The sequence below is a fragment of the Pseudophryne corroboree genome, chromosome 1 (assembly GCF_028390025.1).
Source record: "Pseudophryne corroboree isolate aPseCor3 chromosome 1, aPseCor3.hap2, whole genome shotgun sequence".
Classification (NCBI taxonomy): Eukaryota; Metazoa; Chordata; class Amphibia; order Anura; family Myobatrachidae; genus Pseudophryne; species Pseudophryne corroboree.
The window spans coordinates 304,779,036-304,805,667 of record NC_086444.1 but is presented as its reverse complement, the minus strand read 5'-3'; the positions used below and the strand labels follow the sequence as shown (position 1 = coordinate 304,805,667).

Here is a 26,632-nt window from a genome sequence, read left to right as displayed (position 1 = left end):
TCCGTCTTGACGGCCAAAGGTTTTTCTGAGGCGGTCATTCAAACTATGTTGAAGGCCCGTAAGCCGGCTTCTGCTTGGATTTACCATAGGGTCTGGAATTCTTACTTTGCTTGGTGCGCATCTAACAATCATGACGCTTACAAGTTTAGTACAGCCAAACTTTTGGCCTTTCTACAACAGGGCCTGGACTTGGGCCTTCATCTGGCCTCCATGAAGGTTCATATTTCTGCCTTGTCGGTTTGGTTCCAGAGAAATTGCAACTTTTACCTGATGTTCATACATTTACTCAGGGTGTGTTGCGGATTCAACCTCCTTACGTCCCGCCGGTGGCTCCTTGGGACTTGTCGGTGGTTCTGGAGGCGTTGCAAGGGTCTCCGTTTGAGCCTCTTGAATCGGCAGACCTTAGGTCGCTTTCTCTTAAGGTGTTGTTTATGCTGGCTATTGCCTCTGTCAGACGGGTATCGGGTTTGGGTCCTTTGTCCTGTAAGTCACCATATCTGATTTTTCACCGTGACCGGGCGGTTCTTAGAACACGTCCCGGGTATCTACCTAAGGTGGTGTCTTCTTTCCACCTAAATCAAGAGATTGTGGTTCCGGCCTTTGCCTCTCGTGAATTGTCTACCAAAGAGCGGTCTTTGGATGTGGTACAGGCTCTCCGTATCTACGTGAAGGGAACTGCTTCCATTAGGAATTCGGGTTCTCTCTTTGTTCTGTTTGGTTTTCACAAATGTGGCTGGCCTGCTCACAAGCAGACCCTAGCCAGATGGATTAGAATGGTGATTGCACATGCTTATGTACAGGCAGGCCTTCCAGCCCCTGCTACCAAAAAGGCCCATTCTTTGGACCTTCTTGGGCGGCCCACCGTGGTGCGACCCTTGAACAATTGTGCAAGGCGGCTACATGGTCCTCAGTGAACACGTTCATAAGCTTCTATGTCTTCGATACTTCCGCCTCCCAGGATGCTTCCTTGGGATGCCGGGTTATTGTGCCCGCTACAGTGCGTCCCCTCCCATAAGGAACTGTTTTAGGACATCCCAAATGTCAGTCCCTGTGGAGCCCAGTGTACCCTGCAGCCGAAAACGAGATTTATGGTAAGAACTTACCGTTGTTAAATCTCTTTCTGCGAGGTACACTGGGCTCCACAGGGTGCCAACCCTGACGCACTTAGCTTCTTCGGGTTGGTATGGCATTAGCCAGTGACGCTTTCTCCTGTCGTTAGAATGTGGTGTATCTGGCTACTAACAGTTGTTGCCTCTTTTGCCTGCTACTGCATTGGACTGGTTAACAAAAACTGAGCTCCTGTGCATGGAGGCGGGGTTATAGAGGAGGCGGCACTATGCATTCTGGGAAGAAGGTCAAAGCTTTGAGCCTGTTGGTGCCTCGGATCAAGATCCTACTCTACACTCCAATGTCATTCCCTGTGGAGCCCAGTGTACCTCGTAGAAAGAGATTTAACAACGGTAAGTTCTTACCATAAATCTCGTTATTTGACAAACTTTTGTTTGTATTTAAGTATCAATGTAAAGAGCTTCAATAACGTTGCAATATTTTAACATTTTCTGTGTAATATGTTCTACTGATTTGTGACTTGTTATCCTACATGTCTGTACACACCAATGCACTCTCTAAGCAGGTCTGCTGTATATTGGCAGGAATTTGATCTCACATTATCAGGGTGACGGTGCAAGGTCTCTCTGCCCCCTAGGCAAAGCTTCAGCCTAGCGCCCCCTAACCTGCAAAACACCCCCGCCCCCCCACTCCCCACACACACGCACGCACACACACACACACACACACACTACCTGGAGGGAAGATGCGGGTGGCCACTAAGTGGGCTGGGGTGAATTGCATCATTATGCATATACAGAGAAAAGGGACAACACTGGTGGACTTTTAAAGTGATAAAGTATATTGTACACAAAGTCAAAATATTGTAAATTTATTTACAGTATATTTTCACATTAAAAGTCCTTAAGTGCCTTCTATTCTTTATATAATGTATAATACTATATATGGGTTCTGGTGGGGATATTTAATTGGAGTTGGATAACGGCATCCTTACCACCATAATACCAACATTTCAAGTTAAATCTATTAACTTTACCCTAGCCCACCCTCTCTGTAGTCTAATACTAACCCTCCCTGGCATACTAACATTCAGGATGCCGGTTGTTGGGATTCTGGTGTCGGTATTCTGAACGCCGGCATCCCATCCATTGGGATGGCTACTACATCCCTTCTAACTGAATGTGTAGACATACATATATACGCACAGACTTACTTATATTTGTATGCTCCTTATTGTGTTCCATCCCCCATCTGTACGTTAATTACTGACTGCATACAGAAACATCATTCAGTTTTTTGCTAGATGAATTCAGTGCTGCGCTCCAGAGGTTGGTGCCCCTAGGCAGCTGCCTAATGGTAGAGCTGGCCATGCACATTATAGAATGTGGAAGACCCGCCTAATCTGATATTCAAGAGCTGTGCCTAATTTATCAAATCAGGCTGTGTATATGAAACCTATTCCCTCCCTCTGTAACCTTTACAACGTTGCGCCATGGAAGCTAGACAATGGAATCAGTGGATTTTAAGCATAGGCATATAATTAGGAAACAGAGGCATTGCTGGTGTATGCATGAAACACGACTGGTGCAGCTGTATTTTAGAGCAAATGGAGGGCATTGCAGGTTGAGTGTATGGTAAAATCTACAGATGTCCCACAAATCTTTATACAAGCCTAAAATGTGCCTAAGACTGCACATCTATATAATTGGATTTATTTGGTGTTATTTGAGAGTGATGCATAGCAAACACTTTTTTTTTTTTTTTAATGTTACAAATATCTTGGTATTGACTGAATTGCCCTACAATTAATTACAGTATTAACCTCATACTGTATGACTTTACTTACTTATTTTAATTAAACTGCAACTATTGCTAATGGCAGTCAGAATGTTGACACCGCCATCGCAACTGCTTGGAATCCCGACAGGGGTGCAGGAGGCAGGTAACGCTAATTCTAACCCTCCCTCCCCGCAGCCTAACCCTAACCCTCCCCAGCAAACTTCTGTTCAGAATGCCGGTGTCGGGATTATGGATTATGGATCCTAACTACATCCCATGTGATACACAGTACACCACCAGGCCACCACTTGCACATTAACCTTTTTACAATGTTACAGGTGTTTGTTTTTACCCTTGTTGTTCAGGTTTCCATGTCTGCTTCACTAGTGCTATAAGACCGTTTGTTTCAATAACTCCTTTATTAAAGGTGGTGTGAGGAAAAAGCATCAATGTCACATCTATATACACAACCTGTGGCAGGATGGAATCCGTGATGCACCTCTGGCCATCTTACTGCTTTTTAGAAATCATCTTATTTCAAAATAAAGCTGATGAATTTTGCTGCTTTGTCCATTATATATAGAGAATTATCAAATGGCCCAATTCATATAGCAACTGGTATTATAGACACATTCAACTAGTTAGAAGAGCTACATATGCACTTCTATGATAAGGCACTATATAAAGTTAACGTGTCCAGAGATGAAAAAGTTAACGTGGAACAGATAGGTTGATACTGAAGACCTCATCAATACTGAAGCAAATGGCCACATATAAAATACAGTAGAAGTATAGATTTAAATGTAAATTGTTATTAAAAGTCAAGTAGCCCCATCGTTACAATAAGATAGACTTGGCAAATCTAATAAGGCCCTCTGGTAGGTTACGAACCCCTTATCATGTATACTGAGTCCCTTGATGGCACAGTCTGCAGAAAGCTGAACATATTAGAAACTTGTAGATCAAAGCTGTAAAATTTGTCTATGACGTTTGCGAGGTTAAAGTATTTATCAGATTTCTCACTTTTTATTATATAGAAATGTACTATATATACATTTTTGTGAAATTATAGGTTATATTTTGGAGTGTATTTTCCCTGTTGCTTCTGCATACCAATGTCTTCAGCGCAAGCTTCTTGACGTTACCTTTCATTTCTTCACTGAATTGTTTTTAAAGCAATTTTGTTTGTATAGTGTTCTTATAATGCATATAAAGCAAAAAGGCTGTGTGACCTCAAATGCAAGTGTGTTCATGTGCTTTGCAGTTATGTGAATTTCCGGCAACATTGTTCGATGCTGAGGCAACTGTTTTTCTGGGGAAACATTACTCTTATGTCTTGGCTAGTACATTAGAAGAACTCTCTTTTTTTTTTTTTTTTCTCTCTCTTTTTCCATTTTGAGGTTCGCAATACTTTTAGGCACTAAAAATTTCTGCTTGCACACTCTTTATTTCTTGTAAAATTAAATGCAGACGACTGTGGAATCTGTTCTTTCACCACTGGGGGGCAGGACAGACTGTAGATACAAGGTTTCATTTGGCTGCTCCTAGCTGTAGTTACTGCTGTTACAGGAATCAGCCCTTTGTATTTCTGTCATAAAGGGAGATGGCGATAATAATAATCATTTTATTTATATAGTACTTTTTTCCAGCAGGACTCAGTCGCTTTGCAATCTGCAAAAACATAGCACGGAGGATTAGTATTATAGCATAAAGGAAACAAACCGAAAAATAGTGAACATAACGGGCACAATGAGCTTAATGCAGGGTTGGTGCAGCCATTTTGGTTAATAAGTTCCACAGGTTACATAACCGACCCTTTGTAAGGGATCCCCCTAGTGCAGGTATGTATAAAGTCTGTGCCTTATTATGGGTACACACTGCATGATATATTGTCCATTGTATTGAATGGCTGATTGGTAAGTGTGTTTGCTTACCAGATTTGGTCGGTGGATATGGTGACCCGCAAACGGGTGTGTACCCAGCATTATTTTTTGTTTATGGCATTGTTAAATGCCTTTCTCTTAGGTGGTGATTCCCAGTCCCTCCTTATAGTTTGTTTGAGTTGGGACTGGATACATTATTTATACACAGACCCATTGTAATTATGCCCAGGAGAGCAGACTGCTGCAGGGATGTTGATGCAGCTATTATTTTATTTATAGTTTGTTTTTTTCCAGATATGTTAAAAACAAAATACACTTGTGATTAAAATAGATGTGTAGTTTGATGTGAAAGATATTCTTAGGCTTACATAAGTACACAGTAGAGATGAGGGTATGTCTAACAGCTACTGAAGGCCTTAATTGTCCCTCACATTTATAAGACCCAGCTAAACTGTTTACCTATAGCTGCTGCACAGAAGCTCAGGGAGACAACTTAAGGTGCCCACACGGAATGATTTGTCGAACGATCAGGGCGATCCCGATTGATCAGACGACCAATTGTTCCGTTTGTATGCACGATATCCTGCATGGCGCGCTCCCGTCGGGTCATCCATTGCTTGCCCTGATCTTACTACATGTTCAAAAGTGGCTGCTGATTCCATGCAGCGCTATGCGCGCGGGAGGAGGGAGGGGTATTGCTTGGTGGCATAGTGGCCGGTCATGCACCGGATCATTCCGTGTGTATGGCCGTCTGAAATGTGGGCCCGAGGAGTGTCCGACGCACTGGTGGGTACACATCGTGCAATATTTTGAACGATTTGCCCGATTACAACGGTTCCGAACGTTAAATCGGCAGTGTGTACGCACTATTTGTGCGCCCCCGTGGTTATCAGCAACGTCTTCTGGTTGGACCTACATGCAGCAAAATCTGAAGTTATCGTCAGTATACTCATGAATGTGGCCACTGACGATATCTTTGCAAGATTGCACAGTGTGTACACACTATGGTGGTCATTCCGAGTTGATCGCAACCAGCAACTTTTTCCTGCTGCTGCGATCAACTAGTCCACGCCTATGGGGGAGTGTATTTTAGCTTAGCAGGGCTGCGATCGCTTGTGCAGCCCTGCTAAGCTAAAAAATATTTCAAGCAAAACTAGACTAGGCCTATACCTACTTACCCTGTGCGATGGATCCAGCGATGATGGGCCCGGCTTTGACGTCACTCCTCCGCCCTCCGTTCCGCTGGACACGCCTGTGTTATACTCAACACTTCCCGAAAACGGCTCCAAACGCTATGGATCCGCCCAGCCATGCCTCCTTCCTGTCAGTCTTCTTAGCGGTCGGCTCTGCGACCGCTTCCTTTGTAAGTTGCGCCGTAACCCAGCGACCCCTGTCGCCGGGCAACGCTCGCTCTGCGCCCGCCGTGCATGCGCATTCCACACCCGTTCGCACCGCAGCGATAAACCGCTGCGTGCGAACGGGTTGGAATGACCCCCTATATCGTTTAGCCGGTAGTTCAAGGAAAATTGTTTACAACATTACATCTTTGTTGGTCATCTAATGTGTTCCCAGCTTTAGACTGGCCTTACACCTAAAGATTTATTGTCCAATTTGGCTGGTTGGAATGGAAATCTGGTAATGTATGGGAGCAAAGGACAATTGCCCATTTGCTCCCAAACACTGAAAAACACACAAAAATGGTCAATCAGACAAATTGGTTAAATTTTGTTTGATTTAACCAATTTGTCTGAACAACTGTTTTTGTCAGTTTTCTGGTGTATGACCGGCTTTAGAGTGCCTCAGTGACCACTTAAATCCCTTTTTTTTTTTTTGTTTCACAGTAAGGGGGTAGGTTATGCAAAACATGCAGTAATCCATCCCATCTGTGTGGCATCACATAGTGGCCCATTTATCATAGATCGCATTTACAATGCATTCCGGGTGCAATATTAGTGCCGCCGACTGCACATACACAGCGCCCATTTCTGGCAGACTGTTATAGCCCATAGGCTACAACGGGTTACCACAATCTGTAGATGGCGGTAGCTGTGGGGGTCAATCTCGGGAATACTCTCTGCACATGTTACATCTGCCTCGCCTGCAGTGCAATATGGTTTTGCCCAATCGCTAACTTTTTTGGTTTGCTAACAAACCTGAATAACCCCCAGAATACAAAGTGCTGAGGTACGTGGGAGATTTGCACATTAGTAATATGTAGATAAAAGCAACTGGTGATATTATATAATTTTATAAGTAAGATATTGCATAAAATGCGTATATATTTATTTTTCTACCCAGCAGTGAAATGCAGACTGACCATATGTATGAATAACAATAAAAAATGAAAAGTCAGCCATGCATTCGGTCAGGGCATTTTTGCACCCAAGTCTGTCTACAAGCCACCAACATCCTGTGATTTTTTTCCTATGTCTTTATGAAGCCGTCCTACAAACTTGCACAGAAACTGGTTGAATGTCCAGTTGTAATTAACCATGGAGAGTTTCTGTTTTTTTGCAGTGAGACATAAAATAAACATAAGTTTATACTTTTCCACAATGCAAACGCTCTTGCAAATACTGACAGTTCTCATAATTCGTTATTCCTAATGGCAGAGCTCTGACTGATCTGCTTGTGTTTAGCCTGTCCTCTGTGTGTGGTGTCTGATAAAATCTTCTAAGCCCTTCTCACTGGATTTTTTTTTTTTTCTTAAACTTCCTTTCCCTTTGAACTGCCCTGGAATTGCTTCCTTGGAGCACACATAGCTCAGACCATGTTTAATGGCTCAAGTGTGTGTTTCTCCCCTCCGGTAGGGGGTTGGGAGACTGAATCCTTTCATTCTTACTGGACTGAGAGTCCGCCTGTTTTCTTCCTGCTGGTTAGCTGTTGAGAGGAAGCCTCCCTGCATTACATATCATGCAGAAAGAAATGATGTCTAACTGCAGTGCTGAATGAGAATAGATTGAAAAGGAGAGAGAGAGCGAGGTATTAAAGTAATAACCTCTGTAATGAAGCACAATGTGCAGCTCTCCACTTGTCAACTTGCTGGAAGACGCTGGCTTTGTCCTGCCGCAGGCCACCTTTACTCTGAAGCCACATTCTATCTGCAGCTACAGACCTTCTCACAGCTGGTTACTTTCTGATTTTAGGATGGATTCATGCTGTGTACACTCCAGCAGATTCACTGGTGTTTGGTGGCAACATACTGCACAGCTTTAATATTCCCATGCAACTTCGTGTATATGAAATTGAAGACAGAACAAGGGTAAGATTACTGTAGTTCTTAGGGCATACAGTCTTGGTCTGGTTTTCAGTGAAAAGCACTTTATTGTATTTGAATGCTATATTTTATTTTTGATTTGTATGCCAACTTGTTACCTATATAAATACTAATTCTCATGCATTACTTGAGTATATGTACTGAATGAAATGTGATGACTGTAGATGTACAACTGAATGTAAAAATCTCAATACTTCTGGTGTATAAACTCAACTGACTACAATGCATTCCCCGTATACATGTTTCTCTGCAAGGTTTTTTTCCTGGCATAATATTGCTCAGTACCTGATGATAATCTGCAGTTTACTGAAGCCCATCCGGAAAATGCATCAATATAACCTTTCTTTGACCTCTCTTTCCTTTTATGTGCTTTGTATAATTTTTATGTAAAGTGTGATTGATACGACTGGAACAGGGTGACAGTCTGTCACTGTGACCTCTGAACTATAGCGAACGACTACAAGGTTATTGAGAGTAACGCTTTAGTGCAATTTATAGGCCTAAATGTAATATACTGTTCCCATTTAACCAGATTAGTTTCCATCCCATTTAAAGGAAAAGTATATACATTTTAAAGATGAGTGCTATCACTGCAGAGGAAACAACGGTACTCATGCTGATGGCAAATGGTTGGTTCAGAAGTTCTTTACAAATTGTATTTTGTATATATGTGTTTTTTTTATTTCCTCAGCCTTAATCGCTGTTTAGAACTGTCCTTTGTGGTGGTTAGGAGTGTGGTATATGCAGAATGTCGACATTGTTATGTTACTATGGCGACAGTGCAATTTTACAATCACTTTAAATGTAAAACTAACTTTAATCTAACCCTAATCCTAAAGTCGGGTGTCGACATTCCGCAGTATCAACATTATGAATGTCAATCTTATGACTGCATGCCGTGGTTGGTAACATAATGAACAGTGTAAAACTACACAGGAAAGAGACATTGACCTACTTTTAATTTCGTTATCGTTAAATATTAAATGATAATTACACATTACTTTCATCATTACTGCTATACATGTTTTCCATCCTTTTATATATCATGTAGCTATGATTTGATCTGTGTTGTATAACAGATCTCTTCATATCCGTTAAGCACACAGTCACGCACAGTATACCCCTGTGCAGCACTTGTTCACAAGTTATAGCAAGCGTTAGCCAGTTTTCTGAATGCACTTTTATAACACTTAGGGGGATATTCAATTTCCCCCGATGAGACATCGGGAGTAAAAACTCCCGATGTTTCTTCGGGTTTTGCGTTCGGCCTATTTGATTTAATAGGCCGGTTAAAAGTGCATTTTTTCACCCGAAAACACACAGGTTCAGTGAAACCTGTGTGATTACGGGTGAAATAGCCCCGTTTTCCGATGAAAACGGGGCTGTTATCTGGGATTTTGCTTTGCATGTGCCGTCTTATCAGGGCTAATTAGATAGCCCCCCCCCCCCAGCGATGCATCACACCCGACAGCAAGTTGGGGTAATTTTATATCCCCCTTAATGTAAGAGGCTTTTGATATTACTAATTGTGCACAAATAAGATAATTGGTATTTATATAGGAATCAGATATAATCCCTCTCTCCAACGTTTTCTGTCTGCATACTGGATAACAATGGTAAAGATGCTCCTCTAACATATTTATGGGTCCTGCGTCCTCCAAAAATGTAGTTCTCCACAAAATATCAAGCGAAATCAATAATATGAAATACAGGTGTGTCCTCATACATCTAGCCTCAATATGACATGCAGCATGAGATGCCGGGCGTAAGTGAGCAGCTAGGTCCCGTGCAACTCTGCTAATGTCAAGCGTCTTTTGTTTACTGAAAGTATGTCTTTAGTCACAGCACAATGCGACAAGGATGCACGAGGAGACTGATGAATTAATTTGATATGACAATTGTATATTGTGTATGATATAGTTGGAAAAAAAGATACTGTGAAGATACCATATACGCTATTCAATAACTGTCGGAAGCTGCCGTCTTGTCGGAAAGACGACAGCTTCCGACAGAAATAGGTCGGAAGGGGTTCCGACCTATTCAATAGGGGCTGATTTTTTCCAACAAGTTTGGAATCACGTGGAACCAAATCCGACAGGTTTTGGGCCCCCTTGCCGACAAACTCAATCCGACCTGAAAACAAGTCTGATTGAGGTGAGGAGATGAGCAGTGCTGCGTGCGGCTGGGGGAGCAGAGATCGGCGGCCGGCGGGAAGCGCTGACAGCGGGGGGACCCCTCTCCCTGCAGCGCCTTCCCGCCGCCGCAGACATGTACCACCGCTGCCAGCTCATCCCGACGGCCGCCGATCTCCACTCCCCCCACCACCCAGCTTACCGGTCTCCATATCCCAGGATAAAGGGCAGCTGCTCCGGGCCTGGGGAGGAAGAGCCAGTCTGGGCGGCGCACTGTGCCGGGGTCAGCAGCAGCAGCACGGAAGATGACGCCCGGCGGGGAGGGGAGCAGCCGAAGCAGCGGGGATGTTGAGCACGCCAGGCCGGCACTGGGATCGGGGTGAGCAGCAGCAGCGGCCAAATCTGACAGTCGGATTTGGCAGTTTATTGAATAGTGCATTGTCGGATCCTTTCCGACAATGCTTGTCGGAAAGGATCCGACACTTATTGAACATACCCCTATATCTGTGTGTTCTAAAACCTTTCTATCATAGCCAACATTAAAATTTTCAGCAATTTCTGCTACAGCAGCTCTTCTGTGAGATCAAACCAGACAGGTTAACCTTCATTCCCCACACATATCGATGAGCCTTGGGCGCCCATGACCCAGTATCCGGTTCACCGGTTGTCCTTCCTTAGACCACTTTTGGTACTAACCACTGCATACTAGGAAACCCCACAAGACCTGCCGCTTAAGAGATGCTCTGACCCAGTTACTTAGCCATCACAATTTGGCCCTTGTCAACATCGTTCAGATCCTTCCACTTGTTTTTTTTCCTGCTTCCAACACATTAACAAGAATGGAGTGTTCACTTGCTGCCTAATATATCACACACCTCACTGGTGCTGTTGTAATGACAAAGTTAGCGGAAGCTGGGATGTCCTTAAGAAAGACTATAAGGACTTAGGAAAGAAACTGAAGGCAAGGACATCTAAGGTAATATTCTCGGAATTATTACCCGTGCCACGCGCTAGTCCAGGGAGGCAGAGGGAGATTAGGGAGGTAAATGTGTGGCTTAGGGATTGGTGCAGGAAAGAGGGGTTTGTGTTCCTGGAACACTGGGCGGACTTCTCAGTCAGGCGCCATCTCTTTTGTCGTGACGGATTGCACCTGAATGAGGAGGGGGCAGCGGTGCTGGGGGGAAGGATGGTTAGAAGGTTGGAGGAGATTTTAAACTAGGAGCCTGGGGGGAGGGTTTAGCTAGAAACTACGGGTCATGCAGTGAGAATAGTGGGGATGGCGGTAGTAAACGAAATGGGGGAGAAGTTGGGGGGAGGGTAAGAGCAGGCGGTAAGGTTACTAACATGGGTACTAAAAGGGATTTTACCAAAGCACTAACCAATGACGATTACAGGTCATCATTGCTACATAAGGTGAAAGATGTCCCTAACGCAAGGGAAAATACTTATCTTAGTTGTATGTATGTAAACGCCAGAAGCATTACTGGTAAAAAGGGTGAACTAGAAATACTTGCAGCAAGCAAACAGTATGATATTATAGGCATTACTGAAACTTGGTGGGATGAATCTCATGATTGGACAGTCAATCTGGAGGGCTATACACTGTTTAGGAGAGACAGACTAAATAAAAAGGGTGGAGGGGTGTGTCTTTACGTAAAGCCGTTTTTAAAACCTGATATACGGGAAGATATTCAGGAGGGGACTGTAGACACTGTCGAGACATTATGGGTAGAAATTGCATGCGGGGAAAAAGGAATAAAAAAGTTAGTATTGGGTGTATGCTATAGGCCGCCTGGTATCAACGCATCTGATGAGGAATTGTTACTAAAGCAAATTGAAAGAGCAGCAGGAGTAGGAGACATAGTAGTAATGGGAGATTTTAACTATCCAGAGATAAACTGGAAAAACGATTCATGTGATACTGCTAGGGGAAATATGTTTTTAAACACACTTAATGATAACTACTTAGTCCAACTAATTGAGGAACCAACTAGGTACAATGCAATCTTAGACCTGGTATTAACAAACAATGGGGATTTGGTATCAGGTATTATAGTAGGGGAACCCATAGGAAACAGCGACCACAATATGGTCACATTCAATATCAGTTTCCATAAACAGCCCTATACTGGCTTAACTAGGACTCTAAACTTTAGCAAAGCAAATTTTGAAAAGATGAGGGTATTTTTCAGGGATATTGAATGGGAAGGTTTGTTTTTAGGAAAAAATACTACGGAGAAATGGGAGGTACTAAAATTCCTGCTAGCTAAAAATACACTCAAATTTATTCCTATGAGTAGCAAAAAAAAGGAATAAAAATCATAAACCGATGTGGCTTAACAAAAAGATAAAGGAACTTATGGGCAAGAAAAGGCGAGCATTTAAAAAATACAAATCTGACGGGGAAGCAGAGTCATTTCAGCACTATAAGGAATGTAACAAAATTTGCAAAAAAGGAAATAAGAGCGGCTAAAGTAGAAACTGAAAAACTAGTAGCAAAGGAAAGCAAAGCGAATTCCAAAAAATTATTTAAATACATTAATAGCAAGAGATTAAAGAAGGAGAGTATAGGCCCTTTAAAAGACAAGTTGGGAGTCTTAAGCAAAAATGATAATGATAGCGGACACACTAAATGAGTTTTTTTTTTCAACAGTATTCACTAGAGAGGACCCATTTCAGGGACTGACACACAATCTCAATAATGAGAATATCCCACTGATAGGTACTTATTTAAGCGAGGAAGTAGTCTGTGACCGATTAAAACATTTAAAGATTAATAAATCACCAGGGCCCGATGGTATTCACCCAAGGGTTCTAATGGAGCTTCACTCTGAACTGGCAAAACCGCTATCTTTGATCTTTAAGGATTCAGTTATATCCGGTATGGTTCCCAAAGACTGGCGTATAGCGGAAGTAGTGCCTATATTCAAAAAGGGAAGTAAAGCTGAACCAGGTAATTATAGACCAGTTAGTCTTACATCTATAGTGGGGAAAGTATTGGAAGGTATTCTAAGAGATAGTATTCAGAAGATCCTTGAAGTCAATAAGGTCATTAAAAGGAATCAACATGGGTTTATGAAGGACAGATCCTGTCAAAGCAACTTACTTGGCTTTTATGAAACAGTAAGCGCAAACCTAGATCAGGGTAAAGACGTGGATGTAATCTTTTTAGACTTTGCCAAAGCGTTCGATACTGTACCACACATGAGACTTATCTACAAGCTACAAGAATCAGGGCTAGGAAGCACAATATGCACTTGGGTCAAAAACTGGTTAGATAATAGGGAGCAGCGCGTTGTGGTTAATGGATCTTTTTCAACTTGGACTGAAGTGCTAAGTGGTGTGCCGCAAGGCTCAGTATTAGGACCGCTATTGTTCAATATTTTCATTAACGACCTAACAGAAGGTCTAGAGAGCATGGTGTCAATTTTTGCAGATGATACCAAATTGTGTAAGGCTATAAATACAGAGGAGGATGCCGAGTCTCTTCAGAACGACTTAGTTAAATTAGAAGCATGGGCAGCCAAATGGAGAATGCGCTTCAACACAGACAAGTGTAAGGTAATGCACTGTGGTAACAAGAACAAAAATTACACCTACCTACTAAATGGGGTAAAATTAGGGGATTCTGTACTGGAAAAGGACTTGGGTGTCCTCATAGATTGCAAGCTAAGCAGTAGTACCCAAAGTAGGACTGCAGCAAAGAAGGCTAATAAGATTTCTCTAACGTCCTAGTGGATGCTGGGGACTCCGTCAGGACCATGGGGAATAGCGGCTCCGCAGGAGACAGGGCACAAAAGCAAGCTTTTAGGATCACATGGTGTGTACTGGCTCCTCCCCCTATGACCCTCCTCCAAGCCTCAGTTAGGTTTTTGTGCCCGGCCGAGAAGGGTGCAATCTAGGTGGCTCTCTTAAAGAGTTACTTAGAAAAAGTTTTTAGGTTCTTTATTTTCAGTGAGTCCTGCTGGCAACAGGCTCACTGCATCGAGGGACTTAGGGGAGAGATTTTCAACTCACCTGCGTGCAGGATGGATTGGATTCTTAGGCTACTGGACATAGCTCCAGAGGGAGTCGGAACACAGGGCTCGCCCTGGGGTTCGTCCCGGAGCCGCGCCGCCGACCCCCCTTGCAGACGCTGAAGATGAAGAGGTCCGGAACCAGGCGGCAGAAGACTCTCAGTCTTCATCAGGTAGCGCACAGCACTGCAGCTGTGCGCCATTGTTGTCAGCACACTTCACACAGCGGTCACGGAGGGTGCAGGGCGCTGGAGGGGGGCGCCCTGGGCAGCAATGTATAATACCTGTATGGCGAAAAATACATCACATATAGCCCTTGAGGCTATATGGATGTATTTAACCCCTGCCAGATATCTAAAACTCCGGAGAAGAAGCCCGCCGAAAAGGGGGCGGGGCCTATTCTCCTCAGCACACAGCGCCATTTTCCCTCACAGAAAGGCTGGTGGGAAGGCTCCCATGCTCTCCCCTGCACTGCACTACAGAAACAGGGTTAAAACAGAGAGGGGGGGCACTGATTTGGCGATATGTATATATATTAAAATGCTATAAGGGAGGAACACTTATATAAAGGTTGTCCCTGGATAATTATAGCGTTTTGGTGTGTGCTGGCAAACTCTCCCTCTGTCTCCCCAAAGGGCTAGTGGGTCCTGTCCTCTATCAGAGCATTCCCTATGTGTGTGCTGTATGTCGGTACGTGTGTGTCGACATGTATGAGGAAAATATTGGTGAGGAGGCGGAGCAAATTGCCTGTATGGTGATGTCACTCTCTAGGGAGTCGACACCGGAATGGATGGCTTATTTATGGAAATTACGTGACAATGTCAACACGCTGCAAGCCGGTTGACGACATGAGAGGGCCGGCGAACAAATTAGTATCTGTCCAGGCGTCTCAAACACCGTCAGGGGCTGTAAAATGCCCATTTACCTCAGTCGGTCGACACAGACCCAGACACGGACACTGATTTCAGTGTCGACGGTGAAGAAACAAACGTATTTTCTTTTAGGGCCACACGTTAAGGGCAATGAAGGAGGTGTTACATATTTCTGATACTCCAAGTACCAAAAAAAAAAGGGTATTATGTGTGAGGTGAAAAAACTACCTGTAGTTTTTCCTGAATCAGATAAATTAAATGAAGTGTGTGATGATGCGTGGGTTTCCCCCGATAGAAAATTATTGGCGGTATACCCTTTCCCGCCTGAAGTTAAGGCGCGGTGGGAAACACCCCTCAGGGTGGATAAGGCGCTCACACGCTTATCAGAACAAGTAGCGGTACCATCTACGGATAGGGCCGTACTTAAGGAGCCAGCTGATAGGAGGCTGAAAAATATCCTAAAAAGTATACACACACATGCTGGTGTTCTACTGCGACCAGCGATCGCCTCAGCCTGGATGTGCAGAGCTGAGGTGGCTTGGTCGGATTCCCTGACTAAAAATATTGATACCTTTGACAGGGACAGTATTTTATTGACTATAGAGCATTTAAAGGATGCATTTCTATATATGCGAGATGCGCAGAGGGATATTTGCACTCTGGCATCAAGAGTAAATGCGATGTCCATATCTGCAAGAAGATGTTTATGGACACGACAGTGGTCAGGTGATGCAGATTCCAAACGGCACAAAGATGTATTGCCGTATAAAGGGGAGGAGTTATTTGGGGTCGGTCCATGGGACCTGGTGGCCAGGGCAACTGCTGGAAAATCCACCGTTTTTTACCCTAAGTCACATCTCTGCAGAAAAAGACACCGTCTTTTCAGCCTCAGTCCTTTCGTCCCTATAAGAGTCATATCTGCCCAGGGATAGAGGAAAGGGAAGAAGACTGCAGCAGGCAGCCCATTCCCAGGAACAGAAGCCTTCCACCGCTTCTACCAAGTTCTCAGCATGACGCTGGGACCGTACAGGACCCCTGGATCCTACAAGTAGTATCCAAGGGGTACAGATTGGAATGTCGAGAGGTTTCCCCCCTCGCAGGTTCCTGTAGTCTGCTGTACCAATGTCTCCCTCCGACAGGGAGGCAGTATTGAAAACAATTCACAAGCTGTATTCCCAGCAGGTGATAATAAAATTACCCCTCCGACAACAAGGAAAGGGGTATTACTCCACACTATATGGTGGTACTGAAGGCTAGGTGAGACCTATTCTAAATCTGAAAAATTTGAACACTTACAAGGGTTCAAATCCAGATGGAGTCACTCAGAGCAGTGATAGCAAAGAACAAGGGGACTAGATGGTGTCCCGGGACATCAGGGATGCTTACCTCCATGTCCCAAAATTTGCCTTTTCTCACCAAGGGTACCTCAGGTTCGTGGTACAGAACTGTCACTATCAGTTCCAAGACGATGCCGTTGGATTGTCCAAGGCACCCCGGGTCCTTACCAAGGTAATGACCGAAAGGAGGATTCGTCTTCAAAGAAAATGGACGACCTCCTGATAAGAACAAGGTCCAGAGAACAGTTGGAGGTCGGAGTAGCACTATCTCAAGTAGTTCTACGACAGCACGGGTGGATTCTAAATATTCCAAAACCGCAGTTGTTCCGACGACACGTCTGCTGGTCCTAGGGATGATTCTGGACACAGTCCAGGAAAAGGTGTTTCTCCCAGAGGAGAAAGCCAGGGAGTTATCCGAGCTAATCGGGATCCTCCTAAAACCAGGAAAAGTGTCAGTGCATCATTGCACAAGAGTCCTGGTAAAAATGGTGGCTTATTACGAAGCGCTTCCATTCGGCAGATTTCACGCAAGAACTCTTCAGTGGGATCTGCTGGACAAATGGTCCGGATCGCATCTTCAGATGCATCAGCGGATAACCCTATATCCAAGGACAAGGGTGTCTCTCCTGTGGTGATTACAGAGTGCTCATCTTCTAGAGGGCCGCAGATTCGGCATTCAGGATTGGATGCTCGTGACCACGGAGGCCAGCCTGAGAGGCTGGGGAGCAGTCACACAAGGAGTGTGATCAAGTCTGGAGAATTCTCTCCACATAAATATACTGGAGCTAAGAGCAAATTTATAATGCTCTAAGCTTAGCAAGACCTCTGCTTCAAGGTCAGCCGGTATTGATCCAGTGGGATAACATCACGGCAGTCGCCCACGTAAACAGAAAGGGCGGCACAAGAAGCAGGAGGGCAGTGGCAAAACTGCAAGGATTTTTCGCTAGGCGGAAAATCATGTGATAACACTGTCAGCAGTGTTCATTCCGGGAGTGGACGACTGGGAAGCAGACTTCCTCAGCAGGCACGACCTCCACCCGGGAGAGTGGGAACTTCATCGGGAAGTTTTCCGCATGATTGTGAACCGTTGGGAAAGACCAAAGGTGGACATGATGGCGTCCCGCCCGAACAAAAAATGGGACAGGTATTGCGCCAGGTCACGAGACCTTCAGGCGATAGCTGTGGACGTCCTGGTAACACCGTGGGTGTAACAGTCGGTGTATGTGTTCCCTTCTCTGCTTCTCATAACCAAGGTATTGAGAATTATAAGACATAGAGGAGTAAGAACTATACTCGTGGCTCCGGATTGGCCAAGAGGGACTTGGTAACCGGAACTTCAAGAGATGCTCACAGAGGACTAATGGCCTCGGGAGCTAAGAAGGGATTTGCTTTCAGCAAGTACCATGTCTGTTCCAAGAGGAACCGTGGCATCGGCCTTTAAGAAAGGACCTGCTCCAGCAGGGACCTTGTCTGTTCCAAGACTTACCGCGACTGCGTTTGACGGCATGGCGGTTTGAACGCCGGATCCTAAGGGAAAAGGCATTCCGGAAGAGGTCATACCTACCCTGGTCAAAGCCAGGAAGGAGGTGACCGCACAACGTTATCACCACATGTGGTAAAAATATGTTGCGTGGGTGAGGCCAGGAAGGCCCCACGAAAAAAAAAAAAAAAATTTCAACTAGGTCGATTTCTGCACTTCCTGCAAACAGGAGTGTCTATGAGCCTAAAATTGGGTCCATTACGGTTCAAGTTTCGGCCCTATAGATTTTCTTCCAGAAAGAATTGGCTTCAGTTCCTGAAGTCCAGACGTTTGTCAAGGGAGTATTGCATATACAGCCCTTGTGTGCCTCCAGTGGCACCGTGGGATCTCAACGTAGTGTTGGGATTCCTCAAATCATATTGGTTTGAACCACTGAAATCTGTGGATTTGAAATATCTCACATGGAAAGTGACCATGCTGTTGGCCCTGGCCTAGGCCAGGCGATTGTCAAAATTGGCGGCTTTGTCTTACAAAAGCCCATATTTGATTTTCCATTCGGACAGGGCAGAACTGCGGACTCGTCCCCAGTTTCTTCCTAAGGTGGTGTCAGCGTTTCACCTGAAACAACCTATTGTGGTGCCTGCGGCTACTAGGGACTTGGAGGACTCCAAGTTGCTAGACGTTGTCAGGGCCCTGAAAATATATATATATATATAATTCCAGGACGGCTGGAGTCAGAAAGTCTGACTTGCTGTTTATATTGTAGGCACCCAAAAAGCTGGGTGCTCCTGCTTCTAAGCAGACTATTGCTCGTTGGATTTGTAGTACAATTCAGCTTGCACATTCTGTGGCAGGCCTGCCACAGCCAAAATCTGTAAATGCCCATTCCACAAGGAAGGTGGGCTCATCTTGGGCGGCTGCCCGAGGGGTCTCGGCTTTACAACTTTGCCGAGCAGCTACTTAGTCAGGGGCAAACACGTTTGCTAAATTCTACAAATTTGATACCCTGGCTGAGGAGGACCTGGAGTTCTCTCATTTGGTGCTGCAGAGTCATCCGCACTCTCCCGCCCGTTTGGGAGCTTTGGTATAATCCCCATGGTCCTGACGGAGTCCCCAGCGTCCACTAGGACGTTAGAGAAAATAAGATTTTACTTACCGATAAATCTATTTCTCATAGTCCGTAGTGGATGCTGGGCGCCCATCCCAAGTGCGGATTGTCTGCATTACTTGTACATAGTTATTGTTACAAAAAAATCGGGTTATTATTGTTGTGAGCCATCTTTTTTAGAGGCTACTTCATTGTTATCATACTGTTAACTGGGTTAAAATCACAAGTTGTACGGTGTGATTGGTGTGGCTGGTATGAGTCTTACCCGGGATTCAAGATCCTTCCTTATTGTGTACGCTCGTCCGGGCACAGTACCTAACTGAGGCTTGGAGGAGGGTCATAGGGGGAGGAGCCAGTACACACCATGTGATCCTAAAAGCTTGCTTTTGTGCCCTGTCTCCTGCGGAGCCGCTATTCCCCATGGTCCTGACGGAGTCCCCAGCATCCACTACGGACTATGAGAAATAGATTTATCGGTAAGTAAAATCTTATTATTAGCATGCATAAAACGGGGTATTGATGCTAGGGACGAGCGTATTATACTCCCGTTATATAAATCACTCGTGAGGCCACACCTTGAATACTGTGTACAATTCTGGGCACCGTACTACAAAAAGGATATCCTGGAGCTTGAAAAGGTACAGAGGAGGGCGACCAAACTAATTAAGGGCATGGAGACGATGGAATACAAGGAAAGGCTTGAAAGACTAGGCATGTTTACATTGGAAAAGCGGAGACTAAGAGGGGATATGATCAACATCTACAAATATATAAGGGGACAATACACAGAGCTTGCGCGGGACCTGTTTTTGGTTAGATCAACACAGAGGACTCGTGGACACTCGCTCAGGTTAGAGGAGAGGAGATTCCGCACAATACGGCGTAAAGGCTTTTTCACGGTGAGGACAATACGTGTTTGGAATTCCCTGCCCGAGGGAGTTGTAATGGCGAAATCTGTCAACACCTTTAAGAATGGGTTAGATAAATTCCTAATGGATAAGGATATCCAGGGGTATGGTGCATAGTCATGCATTATAGTTACTATAAATAGGGATAAAATGCAACGGCTGACAGCAGCATCAGTCAGAAATTTTAGTCAAATCATCATGCATAGGAGACCACAAATAGGTTGAACTCGATGGACAATTGTCTTTTTTCAACCTCAGATACTATGTTACTATGTATGTAACAAGGTATTCAGTGTTGTTCACCGTAGCTGTCAGTGGGTTTAATGTTGGCTGAACGGTGTGTGTGTGTGTGTGTGTGTGTGTGTGTGTATGTATGTATATATATATATATATATATATATGTGTGTGTGTGTATGTATGTATATATGGCGCTCAACCATCTGCTGTGCCTGTGGTATCTGACCACACCATTTAAATAGAAACATTATACGTGCTCTACACTCTCATAAATACACATCATACTGTGTTTCATTTAAATTCAGGGAATGTTGGTTCCAAAGCGTTGCAATAATTTGTCAAGCTGGCCAACTACATCATAGGGGTCAATCTGATTAGCTGCGATTTAATCGCAGCTGCGAATCATTGCTGCAGGGACCGCACTCTACGGCGGGCCAAATTTGCACAAAACTGCTTGCCACCCCACAGCGGTCCAAACAATTTTGTGCGAATTGGGGTTGATTCCAGCACGTGAAGGGTGCAAGACCGGGTGCCGTTGCCAGCGTTCAAACGCCGTTGCAACAGCACATCGCACCTTTCGCAGCTAATTGAATTGACCCCATAGTCTTCCCTAATGGTCCGTCCCTACACTGACTGTGCAGCATTTGCTGCCAGGTATCACCCAGATTTAAAACACAAACTATACTTTTTTCATGGGTTTTGGTCTGCTAGCTAATTGGCTTAAACAGACAGAACCTTACCCAAACATACCAATTAATGAGCACCAGGGGAATTCGCTGACAAGAATTGTCATACATGTGAAAAAATCTGGTGCAAGAGAGTGTGACCACAAAATGTATAATCTAGAAGAGGTGAGTAGCTGGTCACTCCGCTAGCTAGGTACATATATTTAGAGTGGCAGGGAAGTCAGTAGTATATGTTATAAAGATGAATAGCATGCCAGCGTTTGTAGAAAAATACCAATGTTTTTAGGCTTAAAGCATAGCCAAAGATATCAGCAACATTTCTGGCATAGCTCTGCCCCTTTATTTCACATATATTGATTTCACTGTATACTTGGCGCTGAACCACCTTTTTGGAGGGCGCAGAACCCCTAAATTTTATAGAGGAGCATCTTTATGATTGTTATCTGGTATGCTGACACCTTGTAATCACCAATTTGAATTACTTCTTCACATTTCATGGCTTACTCACCTGATGGGCGCAGTCTTCAACACTTTATTCTCCTAATTGTTTCATTTTAAGCACTTTTTGAGGGGTGGTCTTCAGGTTGCCGGTTGTCGGGATCCCGGCGCACTGTATACCGGCGCCGGAATACCGACAGCCGACATACCGACACTCTTTCTCTCTCTTGGTGGTCCACGACCCCCCTGGAGGGAGAATAAATAGCGTGGCGCGCGCCACCGTACCCGCAAGGGGCTCATTTATGAATATCACTTATATTTTGCATTTGGGAGTTTTGTGTAGCTTTTAAGCTCTGAGTCTCACTTTTTTTAAAACACATTATATTCCATAAAAATAATACCCAAATACATTGGTGGAGGACGGCATGTAGGCTATTCTGTTGCTCAAGGGTTGTATTACTAGTACAAACATTCTAATACCATGAAATGGGTTTGAGGGTTTAGATGACCGCCTCCACTCATAAGCATCTGCTTGTACTGTCATCCTGTGAATTACTACTTTGGTAATAAAATGTCCGACGTTAACTCATGATCTTTCTTTAAGGTGCATGCCAAGTTCCGCTATCCTTTCTATTATGAGATGTGCTGGTATGTCCTGGAGAGATATGTTTGCACCTTAACCAAGCGCTGTCACCTTAATAAGGACTTTCAGAAGGAGTCAATGCTATTTGGTAAGTGCACTGCAGTTAATAAGTTAAATGAATGCAAACAGTAATTACAGTCTGCCAGAAGAGGGCTTGCTATCAAAACTTGCAAGCTTTTCTTGTTAGACAGATTATTTGAGGATCTCCTTTATAATAAAAGGCTAATGCTGCTCCCCACCTCTATGGGGGTAATTCAAGTCTTTTCCGCTCTGGCAGCCACTAGATGGCACCCAATATAGCAACTATGTTGAAAAAATGAAAATAAATAATTAATAAAAAAAAATATATATATATATATATCTATATATATCTATATATATATATATATACATACATACATGCACGCGTGCGCACACACACACACACTATAAAGTCCAACAAAGGTGTGGCACTTGTAGTTTTAATGAAGCACACAAATGGCCGGTTGTCATTTATTCTCATCCATTACCAGATTTTCATTCCAACCATCTTCTTCTGTGCATTCAAATAGTGGTTGTTTGATAATCAATCTGTCTTTAGCCAACCCAAGATTGTCACGACAAGGGTAAACCTTTACAAAAATACAATTTACCAGCTGCTGGCCAACAGTATAGAGAATGTAGAAATGGGCAAGTAGACTTAGAAATTATTCAAAAAGACTATTTTTCCATTTGATTCCATTGGAAGACATCATCACATTTGACAAGTGAATATTTTTTTTTCTAATGAACTATAATTACCAATTTTCTGTTTGAATCAGCTGTGCACTTTTTCACCCCAATTTCTCTGACGTCCTAAGTGGATGCTGGGGACTCCGTCAGGACCATGGGGATTAGCGGCTCCGCAGGAGACGGGGCACAAAAGTAAAAGCTTTAGGATCAGGTGGTGTGCACTGGCTCCTCCCCCTATGACCCTCCTCCAAGCCTCAGTTAGATTTTTGTGCCCGGCCGAGAAGGGTGCAATCTAGGTGGCTCTCCTAAAGAGCTGCTTAGAGTAAAAGTTTTGTTAGGTTTTTTATTTTCAGTGAGTCCTGCTGGCAACAGGCTCACTGCTACGAGGGACTTAGGGGAGAAGAAGTGAACTCACCTGCGTGCAGGATGGATTGGCTTCTTAGGCTACTGGACACCATTAGCTCCAGAGGGATCGAACACAGGCCCAGCCATGGAGTCCGGTCCCAGAGCCGCGCCGCCGACCCCCTTGCAGATGCCGAAGAGTGAAGAGGTCCAGAAACCGGCGGCAGAAGACTTTTCAGTCTTCATGAGGTAGCGCACAGCACTGCAGCTGTGCGCCATTGTTGTCAGCACACTTTACACCAGCGGTCACTGAGGGTGCAGGGCGCTGGGGGGGGGCGCCCTGGGCAGCAATGAAATACCTATACTGGCTAAAAGATACATCACATATAGCCCCTGGGGCTATATGGATGTATTTAACCCCTGCCAGGTCTCAGAAAAACGGGAGAAGAAGCCCGCCGAAAAGGGGGCGGAGCCTATTCTCCTCAGCACACAGCGCCATTTTCCCTCACAGAAATGCTGGTGGGAAGGCTCCCAGGCTCTCCCCTGCACTGCACTACAGAAACAGGGTTAAAACAGAGAGGGGGGGGCACTTATTTGGCGATATGATTATATATATTAAGATGCTATAAGGGAAAAACACTTATATAAAGGTTGTCCCTGTATAATTATAGCGTTTTGGTGTGTGCTGGCAAACTCTCCCTCTGTCTCCCCAAAGGGCTAGTGGGGTCCTGTCCTCTATCAGAGCATTCCCTGTGTGTGTGCTGTGTGTCGGTACGTGTGTGTCGACATGTATGAGGACGATGTTGGTGAGGAGGCGGAGCAATTGCCTGTAATGGTGATGTCACTCTCTAGGGAGTCGACACCGGAATGGATGGCTTATTTAGGGAATTACGTGATAATGTCAACACGCTGCAAGGTCGGTTGACGACATGAGACGGCCGGCAAACCAATTAGTACCTGTCCAGGCGTCTCAAACACCGTCACACGGACACTGACTCCAGTGTCGACGGTGAAGAAACAAACGTATTTTCCATTTGGGCCACACGTTACATGTTAAGGGCAATGAAGGAGGTGTTACATATTTCTGATACTACAAGTACCACAAAAGAGGGTATTATGTGGGGTGTGAAAAAACTACCTGTAGTTTTTCCTGAATCAGATAAATTAAATGAAGTGTGTGATGATAGAAAATTATTGGCGTTATACCCTTTCCCGCCAGAAGTTAGGGCGCGTTGGGAAACACCCCTTAGGGTGGATAAGGCGCTCACACGTTTATCAAAACAAGTGGCGTTACCGTCTCCAGATACGGCCGCCCTCAAGGAGCCAGCTTATAGGAGGCTGGAAAATATCCTAAAAAGTATATACACACATACTGGTGTTATACTGCGACCAGCGATCGCCTCAGCCTGGATATGCAGCGCTGGGGTGGCTTGGTCGGATTCCCTGACTGAAAATATTGATACCCTTGACAGGGACAGTATTTTATTGACTATAAAAGGATGCATTTCTATATATGCGAGATGCACAGAGGGATATTTGCACTCTGGCATCAAGAGTAAGTGCGATGTCCATATCTGCCAGAAGATGTTTATGGACACGACAGTGGTCAGGTGATACAGTGGTCAGGTGATGCAGATTCCAAACGGCACATGGAAGTATTGCCGTAAAAAGGGGAGGAGTTATTTGGGGTCGGTCCATTGGACCTGGTGGCCACGGCAACAGCTGGAAAATCCACCTTTTTTTACCCCAAGTCACATCTCAGCAGAAAAAGACACCGTCTTTTCAGCCTCAGTCCTTTCGTCCCCATAAGGGCAAGCAGACAAAAGGCCAGTCATATCTGCCCAGGGATAGAGGAAAGGGAAGAAGACTGCAGCAGGCAGCCCATTCCCAGGAACAGAAGCCCTCCACCGCTTTTGCCAAGTCCTCAGCATGACGCTGGGGCCGTACAAGCGGACTCAGCTGCGGTGGGGGGTCGTCTCAAGAGTTTCAGCGCGCAGTGGGCTCACTCGCAAGTGGACCCCTGGATCCTACAAGTAGTATCCCAGGGGTACAGATTGGAAGTTCGAGACGTCTCCCCCTCGCAGGTTCCTGAAGTCTGCTTTACCAACGTCTCCCTCCGACAGGGAGGCAGTATTGGAAACAATTCACAAGCTGTATTCCCAGCAGGTGATAATCAAAGTACCCCTCCTACAACAAGGAAAGGGGTATTATTCCACACTATATTGTGGTACTGAAGCCAGACGGCTCGGTGAGACCTATTCTAAATCTGAAATATTTGAACACTTACATACAAAGGTTCAAATCAAGATGGAGTCACTCAGAGCAGTGATAGCGAACCAGGAAGAAGCGGACTATATGGTGTCCCTGGACATCAAGGATGCTTACCTCCATGTCCCAATTTGCCCTTCTCACCAAGGGTACCTCAGGTTCGTGGTACAAAACTGTCACTATCAGTTTCAGACGCTGCCGTTTGGATTGTCCACGGCACCCCAGGTCTTTACCAAGGTAATGGCCGAAATGATGATTCTTCTTCAAAGAAAAGGCGTCTTAATTATCCCTTACTTGGACGATCTCCTGATAAGGGCAAGGTCCAGAGAACAGTTGGAGGTCGGAGTAGCACTATCTCAAGTAGTTCTACGACAGCACGGGTGGATTCTAAATATTCCAAAATCGCAGCTGTCTCCGACGACACGTCTGCTGTTCCTAGGGATGATTCTGGACACAGTCCAGAAAAAGGTGTTTCTCCCGGAGGATAAAGCCAGGGAGTTATCCGAGCTAGTCAGGAACCTCCTAAAACCAGGAAAAGTGTCAGTGCATCATTGCACAAGGGTCCTGGGAAAAATGGTGGCTTCTTACGAAGCGATTCCATTCGGCAGATTTCACGCAAGAACTTTTCAGTGGGATCTGCTGGAAAAATGGTCCGGATCGCATCTTCAGATGCATCAGCGGATAACCCTGTCTCCAAGGACAAGGGTGTCTCTTCTGTGGTGGCTGCAGAGTGCTCATCTACTAAAGGGCCACAGATTCGGCATTCAGGACTGGGTCCTGGTGACCACTGATGCCAGCCTGAACGGCTGGGGAGCAGTCACACAAGGAAAAAATTTCCAGGGAGTGTGATCAAGTCTGGAGACTTCTCTCCACATAAATATACTGGAGCTAAGAGCAATTTACAATGCTCTAAGCTTAGCAAGACCTCTGCTTCAAGGTCAGCCGGTATTGATCCAGTGGGACAACATCACGGCAGTCGCCCACGTAAACAGACTGGGCGGCACAAGAAGCAGGAGGGCAATGGCAGAAACTGCAAGGATTCTTCGCTGGACGGAAAATCATGTGTTAGCACTGTCAGCAGTGTTCATCCCGGGAGTGGACAACTGGGAAGCAGACTTCCTCAGCACGACCTCCACCCGGGAGAGTGGGGACTTCATCGGGAAGTCTTCCACATGATTGTGAACCGTTGGGAAAGACCAAAGGTGGACATGATGGCGTCCCGCCTGAACAAAAAACTGGACAGGTATTGCGCCAGGTCAAGAGACCCTCAGGCAATAGCTGTGGACGTTCTGGTAACACCGTGGGTGTACCAGTCGGTGTATGTGTTCCCTCCTCTGCTTCTCATACCTAAGGTACTGAGAATTATAAGACGTAGAGGAGTAAGAACTATACTCGTGGCTCCGGATTGGCCAAGAAGGACTTGGTACCCGGAACTTCAAGAGATGCT

At 44.9% G+C, this 26,632-nt stretch overlaps 1 protein-coding gene across 11 annotated transcripts in view; it reads left to right on the top strand.

The window, feature by feature from the left end:
• The window catches only part of KDM2B (lysine demethylase 2B), a 473,004-nt gene that overhangs the window by 210,353 nt on the left and 236,019 nt on the right, over positions 1 to 26,632 (top strand). For all 11 annotated transcript variants that reach the window (XM_063964438.1, XM_063964435.1, XM_063964434.1 and 8 more), the window contains 2 exons: positions 7,877 to 7,992; positions 21,826 to 21,952. In XM_063964438.1, coding sequence (XP_063820508.1) covers positions 7,877 to 7,992; positions 21,826 to 21,952 — 243 coding nt within the window. The remainder of the gene's footprint in view (positions 1 to 7,876; positions 7,993 to 21,825; positions 21,953 to 26,632) is intronic.